This window comes from Montipora capricornis, chromosome 14 (assembly GCF_036669925.1).
Source record: "Montipora capricornis isolate CH-2021 chromosome 14, ASM3666992v2, whole genome shotgun sequence".
Lineage (NCBI taxonomy): Eukaryota > Metazoa > Cnidaria > Anthozoa > Scleractinia > Acroporidae > Montipora > Montipora capricornis.
Window position 1 is genome coordinate 6,454,833 of NC_090896.1, and position 11,505 is coordinate 6,466,337.

Sequence of the window (11,505 nt, forward strand, 5' to 3'; positions counted from 1 at the left end):
CATGAAGGCATGAATAAGAGTTTCTGCAGTATCTTGTGAATGTTTCCTAATTCGTCGGTTATTGTGAAGGTGATGAAACGCTGTGCCACAAGTCTTCGTAATATGAGTCTCCATAGAAAATCTTTCATCGAACCAGGCTCCTACGTTTCTGACATGAGATGAAAATGTTTTAGACCTTTTGCTTCCTTGCAAAAAATGCTGTGGCAAATAATTGTTGATTGTTGTAACTAACAATTTATATCAGTGTTTTGCTTCTATTACTCATTAGTATCACCCAACTAGTGAACTAATGCAAATCCTGCATTTTGATTGGCTACACTACTAGAGGACTATTAGTAATAATCCTCTAGTAGCGAAAAGTGTGACGCTTTCTTTCTTTTTATTCCCAAATAAGTATTTCTTCAGCTTGCATTTGCTAACTTTATTATTGCCTTTTCTGTCCGACAAGTTGGGTGATACTAAAACAATTAGACCCTTCGCCCTCAAGGGCCACGGGTCTAATTGTTAAATATACTGGAGTTGTTTCGGGTTGTAGTTTGATCAACTGTTATGCTTCTCTCATGATATCCAAACTTTATTCAGGGATTGTGAAAGTAGATATGCGCACACTAAGTCATGAACCACCAAGCATATAACGAGCTTGAGGACCGTACCGATACTAATGGGCAAAATGAATGCAGAATGGCTAGGGAAAGGTTTCTTCTTTATACTATGAAAGAAGGATATAGAGTGGAGGCTTTCCCTTCAGTTGATTACCAACACATTTTTATGGTGCTGGTATATGGTATAATTAAAGTAGAAGAAAAAATATAGCACAGAAAAAGTGCTCTCTTAGGTGACGTTCGAATTTATTATAATTTTCGGTAAAGCATAGCAAGGTGGTCTTAATTTAGGGGTTAATGATTTATTTTCTTGACGGGAGCAAAAAGGGAAGAATTTTCATTGGGTCCTTGCGCCTCCCTTTTGAGAGGGGGTTATTTTTGGGATTGAAACTTAGTGATCTCAAACAATGTCAACTTTTTGTTTACTTTTATTTCTGTCAAACAACTAGATCACAAACTTATGATGGCTTCACATGTGCCAGAAAATCAGAGACTGATGTCTCAATCTTTTAGAAACCAACTGGTCTGATCTTCATTTCAGCTCTTTTAGCGGAATAGTATTGTCCTTTCCAAGATTTCCAGTTGACTCCATCTGCAAATGAAGAGTGCTTGCCATGGTGATAACGACCGTTTAGGTTTGACTCGTGACAACGATGATACCACCAAGCACCTTTAAACTGCGCTGCACAGTTTAGCCAAGCCTTATCATTATCCTTGTCCTTGGTAGAAAAGGCAGCACCACGGTGGTTAGATAACGAATCACCAGCAGTTCCTGAAAACATTTGAAGTATATATTGTAAAGGTACATGTAATAACGGATAACCAATCAATCTCCTTCTCACGGCTCTCATTAGGAGGTATTTTCTAATGCGAGTTTCAATCGAGTGTCGTAAAACCAAAACCAAAGTAATTACTTTGGCCAATCAAAAAGGAGGGACCGATTCAATTCAGTAAACCAATCAAACTCGAAGTAATTACACGCAGCCGACACAAAGCGCGGGCAAATGTGTACGCGCGAGCCACGATTGGTTTTGGTTTCACTTCTGATTGGTTGAAAAAGTGGCGCCAGAACGGTGAACCAATCACTGAGTGAAGTAATCATAAACCAAAGCAATTCGCTAATTACTTTCGACACTCAATTGAAAACCGCTCTAAACAGAATCACTTGATTCTAGAAATTTCCTATTCAACTTGGAATAAGTTCCTTTTAAAAGGATGAACGAAGTCGGAACAAAATGGAATGCGATAGGTGTTGCTGTGTATATCGTAGAATCTTCATTGTGCCGATACACGTGTGGTAAATTACACACCCGAGTACGTTCCAAGGCTCAACTGGTATTTGGCCTTCTCGCTGGTCACTGCAAACATGTCATAGGCTGCATAGGCAGTTTTGCCTTCAAGCTCATGAGTTTTTGTTATACTCATTACATAATAAGTTCCTTTTTAAGAAGTTGAACAAAGTCGGAACAAAATGGAATGCGAGAGTCGTTGCAAGGTTTGACGAATCCGGGAGAATACATAAAAGTGTTGTACTTTTAACTGTTATACCAGTACTAAGGAATCGTCATACATCTTTTGATATTACTGGTAAGTCGTATTTCAATTGATTCGAAATCAGCCAGTTCCTTGATGGCTTCATATTTCACTGTCAGAGCAGAAAGTGCACCCTGCCCTGCACTTTCGTCTTTTTCTTTACTGAGGGTTAGAAAAGGAAGCTCTGCCTGAATTGTGTCAAATCTCTGAAGCCGCCGCAGCCCGAACGTCTGGACTAGTCAATCTTGTTTTCTGTCGTCAAAATGGTTTTTCCAATGGGAGCATCCGTTTAGTGACAAGACCGATAAGGGTAATTAAGCCCACTGTACCATGAAAAATCAAGATTGCGGCCAGATCTTCTCAAGCACTTAGGCCTGGGTTCGAAACTGTATCCTGGCAACATGCAGCGCATGCTCAATAAAGATCTTACTCGATTCATGCAGAGTCTTCTTTCTCGAAAACACCAAAAGAATGGCTCTGCTAGTAGGGTGCAGAAAGTGTAGTACAGTAAATAAATTGAGTCGTCGTGAATTTCCTTTGAAGCCTGGATTTTTCTCAGTAGTTACTTTCAAACCGTGATGTGATGATCTTGCTCCCTTCAATTATTTTACACAAGCGCAACAATGAACTAACTTAAAATTAAAGAGAAGAGTGTCAATCAGACTGCTCTGGTTGTCTGTCTTTTATATGGAACGTTATTGCTGTGTATATGATAGACGCGTGGAAAATAACATACCTAAGTAATTTCCAAGGCTCAACTGGTATTTGGCCCTCTCGCTGGTCACTTCAAACATGTCATAGGCAGCATAGGCGGTATTGCCTTTTGTGTCTTCCAAATCAACTCGAAGCGTATTCTTCACCAGTTTGGTCAGACGATGGATCTTGTCCAGTCCCAGCCAATACTCGCCACGTAGGTTACCAAAACCTTGTTTGTAGTCAGACCAGCCGCGGTAAAAGTCAACCGATCCGTCCAGTCTCTTTTGGAACACTGTCCACCCCCCACCGGCTGTTGTCTGGTCACAAAACACATCAAAGGCCCCTGAACCATCAGGATCAATTGTGTAAACACCACTGCTCCTTTCACCAGATTTGTACAGCTCAGCACAGTTCCTCCTGACTGTTTGAATAATTAACAAGGCATTGAAAATTCTATTAAAACTGTAAGAAAAAGAAATATCTTCTTGTGGACTGAAATGGGCCGAAAACGAGGAAGACAAGCGGTTTCTTTACTTGCGACTTACAATTAAGCTCGAGCCTGCGAAAAAAACGTTTTTAGGCAAGTTAAGGTACGAGTGGGAGCCGAAAAGTTTCTCACGACTGTCCTTCTCTTGCGCTTGGTCGCGATTTCCTCCGCTTGCTTTACTTTCTGCGATTATGAATAGTTCTCGGCGGCTAACGCCCGGTGACTAATTAACTCATCACTGATTTTACGCTTTTTGTGCGCATTAACGTTTGCTTAAATGCAATACAGCACGTTTTCGAGAGACAGCTGATTTTCGATCCCGGCGAGCTTCATACCCATACCTTTACATGGCGCAGAATGGCTATTGTTTGTAGGACATATACTTGCTTTCTGGCATAAATTGCTTTTGTCTTACTTGAACTCCCATGTGGGTTCTTAATAGGCTCCAATTGGTTGCGTTAGTTTCTTACAAATGCAAATCTACAGGAAAATGCTGGGAGGTGCGAATACCCAGTGGAATAACTGTCCATCAAATGTACAAGCAGTTTGCAGGCAGTAGATTTCCGAACAAACCCGATCACTCCGAATAGTTTGATAGAAAATCCTACATCTCATTTCCGACATGATTTGCGACAGCTTAAGACCGGTTTCCACTTGTGCAATAAGCACAAGTACAAGCGTAAGTATTAAAAAACACGTATGGGAACCGGCTTGAAATAAACGTGAAATAAGCATAAGCGTAAAGCGCAAGAAAAGAAAGCTTATCATACGGTTGTGTTTATTTCACAAGTCGGAACCGGCGTGATTTTGCACAAGCACGACGATTCGCACACCATCTTGAATCTTACTAGATTTTCTCGGACGTTATTACTACGCTTACGTATGCTCAATTTTTTTCGGCTTGTCTCACTGTGTAAACGGCGCAAGCTTATTCTTGTGCTTACGCTTGTGCTTATCGCATTAGTGGCCGGTTCGTATGTTGTGCCATGAGCGTTTTTAACACATTTTTATTAAGCCTCTTGTGGACTGGAGGCAGACCTCTCGTTGCGACCAATGTTTACCACTTTTGTAAATTGTAATGACAGAGAATTTCACAATTGAAAAATGGGTGGTTACCCCCAATTTTCTTTTTGGATTTCAATAACACTTGTTAAGATCTACATTTCCTGCATAATCATAAACCGGGGCAAAAATATCTTTAATTAGTAGGCACCGTCCTTAACGTGATGGTAAAAGGTTTGATTCGTGTCTTACTTGTAAACTTCACTGTAGGAAAGAAAAGTAAGTGTACAGTCACTGTAATGTAAAGTGTACATGTAGCTCTTAATTATTTGAATTGTCATACATGTAATGTGGCTTATTAAGTTTCATCCAGAGACTCTTGTAAGTTAGAGATCCAGCTACTCAACAGGTGAAACCATTTATTACAGGAAGCTGAATATCACTGCAGGAAAGTACTGACAGTACTTTACGGTTAAAGTGTATACGACAGATTTTTCTTTATTCGCTCAATCGAAACATCATGGTTTTCTGAGATGTAAATAATAGATGAGTTCACTCTCTTGATTGCATCATGGGTAATCAGGGCAACATGGCGGGAAATTCAAGAGTTTGTATGGAAATTCAAAGCAAAATATACTGTACGTGACTCTACTTTATAGACTTTCACCTTCATAAACCAAACAAATAAGTTCATGTTCACAACTGAGATGGACTAGACTTGGTATTCGTTGTTTGGAATTCCTGCTTTTCTTGTTTTTTTATGTATGGCAGAAACTCTTTTTAATAAATTAATTTCTGCAATAGCCATTCTCTCCAAATCTATTCTGCCGCACCTTTGAGCGCATATCTTCTGTGTTGGAAAAAAAAAACCCAAAATTGCATATCATGAATGCTTTTCGGCAGGTATTTTTTGCAGGTTGCAGGTTGCAGATTGAAATTTAATTATAACTGGATATACTTACTGTGACTGTTACATGAATAGCTAACCTTAGGCCTAATTAGGCTTTAAAAAAAGTTTTTAGGCCTAGGTTAGCTATTCATGTAACAGTCACGGTAAGTATAATTATCTAGTTATAATTAAATTTCAACCTGCAAAAAATACCTGCCGAATACTTTTCATCATTTTGAACTTTCTTACAAACAGGTCTTTGAATTTCTCTCCATCTTACCCAGATTACCTATGATGCACAAATTCCATACTGATTTTAAAAATCAGAATTTTCACTTCCAGTTAGGTACAAAACCGTGCTAGTAAGGAGACTGGGGATAGGAGAACTGTGATGTCCAAACGAAAACCCAATTTTTTTAGGACCTGAATTTTCCTTTTTTACAATGTAGATTCAGAAGTTGCTGAAATTACTTCTGAGTTGCATTGTATTAATTTGGTTGCAATGATGAAATTAGACAAAAGAACAAGATTTCTATCCCTAAAATTTTCTGAAAAATTCTAAATGCTTATTTTGTAACCCCCTCATTTTTCCTGAGTTTGCAAGTTTACTCGTTTATACATGTATCTCTTCTTCTGAAGGGTGAATTTTTGTCAGTTTTTGCATGTTAGCTTAGGTTAATTTAAAACGTTTGTCTTTCAATTTTAAAAAAAATTCTGTAGGTGAAAAAAAAGATTAAAGACATTTCAAAAATAGTGATTTTTCTGAAAAACTGACGTACAGATTTTATTCAATTTTAAATATTTTAGAGATTATTTTAACATTATCTGGTAACGCTGAATGGGAAGATTTCAACGTCCCGTTTTTAAAAAAAAGGCAATATATCTTGATTTTAAGGTTCAAAGAAATGCCTTATATCGTTGCCATGGTAGGAAATATTCTCTTGGAGGAAAGTGTGATGTAAGAAATCTATGATGGTACTTAATAACCTTGCCAATATTTGTCGTGATATGATTACCCTAACTGCACCTAAGAACAGAATGTGTTTATTCGTTTGAAAGACAGAGAAATTTTTTTTCGAGCCCCCTTAAAGGCTTTTGTGGTCTTGGTGGTACAAAAACAATCGCTAGGGTCGGTGATGGACTAAGAATCCCCAACACAACCAGGTTGGGAAGGTACATGTATCATATCATATCATATATCTTTATTTACCCTCGGATTTTTAGGGTAGCTTGGTGTAGCTAATATCTCCGAGCATTTACCCTCCCAACCATGATAAATCACAGAAGACAGACCACAACACCGGGATCTACATGCCCTACTCTTTACGACAAGTGTGCGGGTTCTTTTACGTCCCACAGGATTATGAACATTGAAGGGTTGTGAGACGGGACCTCCGGCTTATCGTCCTTATCCGAGAAGACTAGAGAGTCTAACCATTTGCAGATGTAATTACAAAGGCAGCACTTTCTCCTCAGTTATTTAAAGACCCTGAGTGTTGGTCCGGCCGGAGTTGAACTCAAGACCTCCCGAGTGACAGCCCGTGCTCAACCAACTGAGCCACCGGTGCGCGGTGTGCTGTGCTGAGTTTGCTGATGTCCTTTCGCAGTAAGTCGAGTGGCATTTGTAATCTCTTTATAATTAATAGTTGGATATTAACTTATTTCATTTCGAGACTCGTTTGGAATTCTAATTATTGTTTCATATAACATTTCGATGAGATGCTTTTGTTTTGTTAGCAGTTAAATGCATTCATGAAAACATTCCGGAATTGAACTATACAGTATGGGGCCCAGTTCTCGGCCACAAAAAACGTAAACTTGTATTTCTTACCTTGAAATAGCCGTAAGGACTTGAAATTTCACAGACAACTAGCTTCAGCATTCAAGTTTACACATGTAAAGCCATCGATTGCTCAACTCTGTTTTCTCCCGAGGAATAACGAAAATGGAGGCTTCGTTCGTGAGCCCAGTTATCGGCCAGCGGGCCCAGTTCTCGATCACAAAGGAGTGCGCTCGATTCCACAAAAAAGACAACGCTTTAACACCATCCTTGTTGTTAAGTCACTAATAAGGCTTGTGTTTGATATTTCGACCACAAAGTATCCTTAAAGAGCTTTGTTTCATGTTAGAAAAGGGCATTTTTTGCACACCTAGTTTTTTTCTTAAGTGCAGTCAAGCGGAGCTAAAAAAGAGTTGGGTATTTCAAAACGGGGTTACGTCAGAACTCATGGTTTAATTCATATCTACTGTCAGTACTTGCCACCCCATAACAGCTTTATTTTTACGACTGATTTGACACGAAAACTCCATACAAAGCTATGAGCGCTTTTTCGTGTTGACGGCGAGCAGGGTGGCCGAGAATAGGCAATTACGCAAAAGTATTAAGGAAATATTGAGGAGAGAATTTAGGTCAAAGAATAAAACAGGCCAGCAGCTTTATCACTCTACGTTCTTTATGCCAAGAATTGGCTCATTTGGGCCTTCTATACGGATAAAATATAAACTTGAATTAGACAATGTAATTTGAGTAGCCGTAAACAAACACGTTTTCAGGGAATCCAAATTCACCTACCTTCACGTCACCTAGACGTGCTCACAGTGTATAGTAGCTGTAAACTCAAAACTCGGCAGGACGAAAGACAAGGAATCAAGCTACCTTTGGAAGCAATTTCTTTTTATTCAGATTCATTTGTGGCGCGAAAAATAAACGTTGAACAAAAAATGGCCGAGAACTGGGCCCCATACTGTACCCAAGTTGTTGTGTGATGGTTAACGGCAACATTTGCAGCAGAGCCTTAGAGAACAAATTTGCCAGGAAGAGTAAATTCAATGAATTCAAATTGTCAAAGATAAAACCAACGAGTACTTTTACCAACAACGGAGATCGGTATTGAATGTACTTTATTGAAATTTGTTTTGTACATATTTATTGCGAGGCGAGCCGCGTTATTACAGGTGACAAAATCAATCCGAAACACCTGATAACATGTTATAAGTCCAAGAGCGGCAGCGGCGCGGGCTTTATTCATTGAAAATGTGTTTTTTATTCGACAGGCCAGCGTTTCTAGTATTCGTTTGTAGCTTTTTGTCGCTTATTTCTCTCCCACTCGTTACTTAAATTCAAGCCCAATGAAAATATAAACAAAAGCGCGTAAAGCATCTCGGTAGACAGAGAGTCTTTAACGATAAAAAAAGCAGAGTCAAATGAAAAAGAAGTAATGTAAGGTTTCGAAAGATTGATGGATCTCCTACCCCTCCTATCCTCTTTGCCTAAGACTTCTACAAAAAGTAAATGTCGATTATTAGAAAACCATATCCTTTTCGCGATGAAATGTCAACCTACCTCCACAAGTTTCAGCCAAAGCGGATACCTCATTGAGCATTTTCTTGATCTTGGTTATTTTATCCCTCATCTCATCTTTTGACCCTTCCACACTGTCCGCTACATAATGGAATCCCCTTTGGTTCTTCTTGATTCCAACCACGGATACTTCATCAGGCATTTTCTCGATCGTAGTTATTTTATCGCTTATCTCATCTTTTGGTCCTTTCACACTGTCCGCTATATAACGTACGTTTCTATGGTAGTTCTTGATTCCAATCCCTGTAACGGGCACAAATACTCAGGTTTATACCTTTTACAAATATAGAGAATACTGTCTTAAAGCCTTTACCGGTGACTCTTTCTTGGAACAATCGTGAGAGTTTGGGCATTGGAATTTTTGTGTGGACCTACAAATGTAGATATTGTTAGAAGGGACAATGTTACGCAGGTTTAGTTTCTATGATACTCTCAATATAAAAGCACAATTCTGATTGGTCATAATTGCTAATTTAATTTGTAATAGTATAATCAAATATACTTAATGAAGGTCCTACAAAGTTGAATGATTACATTTTGTATCTTGAAGTTCAAATTCCAATCTGACAATAGGATGAATTTGATTTCCGAGGTCTAAAAATTAATTCTATTACGCTTTGCAAATAGCCAGTTGATTGTTTCTGGCCTCTCAGTTGGAGTTTTTTAATTTTTTTGCCTCTTCCTAAATTAACAAGTAAAGTGGACTTTTACTCTTAGTAATACGCACAAAAAAAATACCCAGGTCTGATTGGTTAATAGAAATGCAGTTTTCAGTTCACACCGTGCAAAAAAGGAGTAACTCAGTGCATAAAGAGGTAATCAAATAAACGAAGTATTCTGACTTGTCAAGAAAGTCACAGATAGCCATTCAAATGCACTCGAAATCATGTGATTGCCTATTATCCAATATCAAAAATACTATATATAATACCTTTTGTTTGTTCCTCCAAAATTTTGCACAAACGCTGTTTTTATTTTTTTCTTGGGACTTATAATGGTTCCAAGAGAAACTGGAAACAATGCTTATGCAAAATTTGGGATGAACAAACAAAGAGTATTATGGTATTTTTGATATTGGCCAATACAAACAAAGTGTGCACATTTGTACCAGTTTGATAAGGGAAGGGTTTGGTTTCCTAACTCGTTAAATGTGAGATAAAATTGGTTATTTTTTCCTTTCTTTGGTCCGAGAGGTTTGTCTTCGAAATTCCGGTTTTCCCCTCATAGAAAGCCAATGCGTTTTAAAATTCCAATCGTTTCAAGATTTACTTAACAGAAGCTAATATTTGGAAGTACCACTCTTAATTCAGGTTCAGTTAGCTAATGTTCATGGCGATTTTGCTGGCGTGCTTTTCCATCCTTTTTTTGATCTTCTTGATGACACCAAGGGCAACTGGTATAGTGCGTTGATGACGTCACTGCCGCCATGTCGGTGTTCCAAAGATTATTCAGTCTCGATCACGTTCTCTACAATATGGGCGAAGTATCCTAACTGAAATAAATTGTTACGAGCGGTTTCAGAGGGAAAACAGAAAATGAAAGATTCTCTGTTGCATGCTTACGCTGTCGTAAAAACCTCAACTTTGGTGAATTCACCTCGTCGTTATGCAGATGACCGCTAACATACTTGCTAAAATCCGTTCTGCACGCACTCAGCACGATTATTTATGCTCTTTTAAGCAATGATATTATTCTTTTGTGGCGTTGTAGTAGTCGTAGCAGTCGTCGTTTCTTAAACTCCCTAATCTCTGAGCAACGATGCTTTGAAAATGCGAAATTTTACAAAGAATGCATGGAATCATTTGCGCTTTTACCACACAACAATTTCTTGGTTTTTGATGGCTAATAATTCGCTTGATATCAAAGCCAAATTGCTTTAAAGGGAAAGGAAGGTCTAGAAAACGTTTCTCTGAATCGAAAGTTCTTTATCTGTATTGTCATACTTGACCACTCACTTGGACTAAATGTGTTTAAATAGCCAACAATAACGCTTCAAAAATAGGCAAATTTAAATTGAAATCCGCCATCTTTGTTTTTGCATATGCAAACGAGGCTATGACGTAGCAATAGCCAAGGATTTCTCCGGATGACTAAATGTACTTGATGAAAAGAAGAAAAACACAGGCGAGGAGAGCAATACTTTGTAGACTTGAATCTTAATCCAGAGGCTAAACTGTATTGATATTGGCTCCACCTCTGAACAGATTTACCTCGCAGTCGTTAAACAGGGTTTTATATATGAGTTATATGCAGGAGTTTTGCAAAGCGAAAGAGAGCTTGAAATGCTATCCTGCGCTTATTGCTGTGAACTAAATGCCTGGAAATCAAGTTCAATCTGTCTACCGTGGCTTTCTGCGAGATCCCGTTACAACTTCCATGAAAACAAAGGATCGATTTATACATTTCCATCAAATGGCAAAAGTAAACAAAATTTTAGTTTCTAAAGAAACTACGGTGCTGCGTCGATGGTAGATTGAAACAGAAATTGATTTTATCAAACGAGCTGATAAAGGTCGAATAACCACCGTGAAAGATTTGGAAAGCTGACGTTTCGAGCGTTAGCCCTTCGTCGGAGCGAAACCCTTCGTCATTCCCTCCGACGAAGGGCTAACGCTCTAAACGTCAGCTTTCCAAATCTTTCACGGTGGTTATTCCACCTTTATCAACTCGTTTGATAAAATCAATTTCTGTTAAATGGTAACAGTAGATAGTTTCAGTAGTTTCTATACTTCTAACAAAATTTAACCACATTTCAAGTTAAATACGTTTGTTAGCGCATAACAGTGAAAGTCGTCTATATATGTCAATATAAGAAATGTTGGACACTGGCTTATTTGAACGTCAAACGACGTTCTCAAAAAACTTGGTAAAGACGCTTCGACCGAAAATCTTCGGTCATCCTTGGTTTGAATTTGACAAAAAAGCGACAGCTCCT

The 11,505-nt window shown here is 38.5% G+C and overlaps 1 protein-coding gene across 1 annotated transcript in view; it reads right to left on the reverse strand.

Moving 5' to 3' along the window:
* Positions 1-1,017: 1,017 nt before the first annotated feature.
* The window catches only part of LOC138033498 (microfibril-associated glycoprotein 4-like), a 14,923-nt gene continuing 4,435 nt past the window's right edge, over positions 1,018-11,505 (reverse strand). The window contains exons 3-5 of the mRNA XM_068881250.1: positions 8,553-8,813; positions 2,872-3,252; positions 1,018-1,374 (exon numbers count right to left, since the gene is read on the reverse strand). Of these exons, the coding sequence (XP_068737351.1) occupies positions 1,112-1,374; positions 2,872-3,252; positions 8,553-8,813 (905 nt within the window). The 3' untranslated portion in view covers positions 1,018-1,111. The remainder of the gene's footprint in view (positions 1,375-2,871; positions 3,253-8,552; positions 8,814-11,505) is intronic.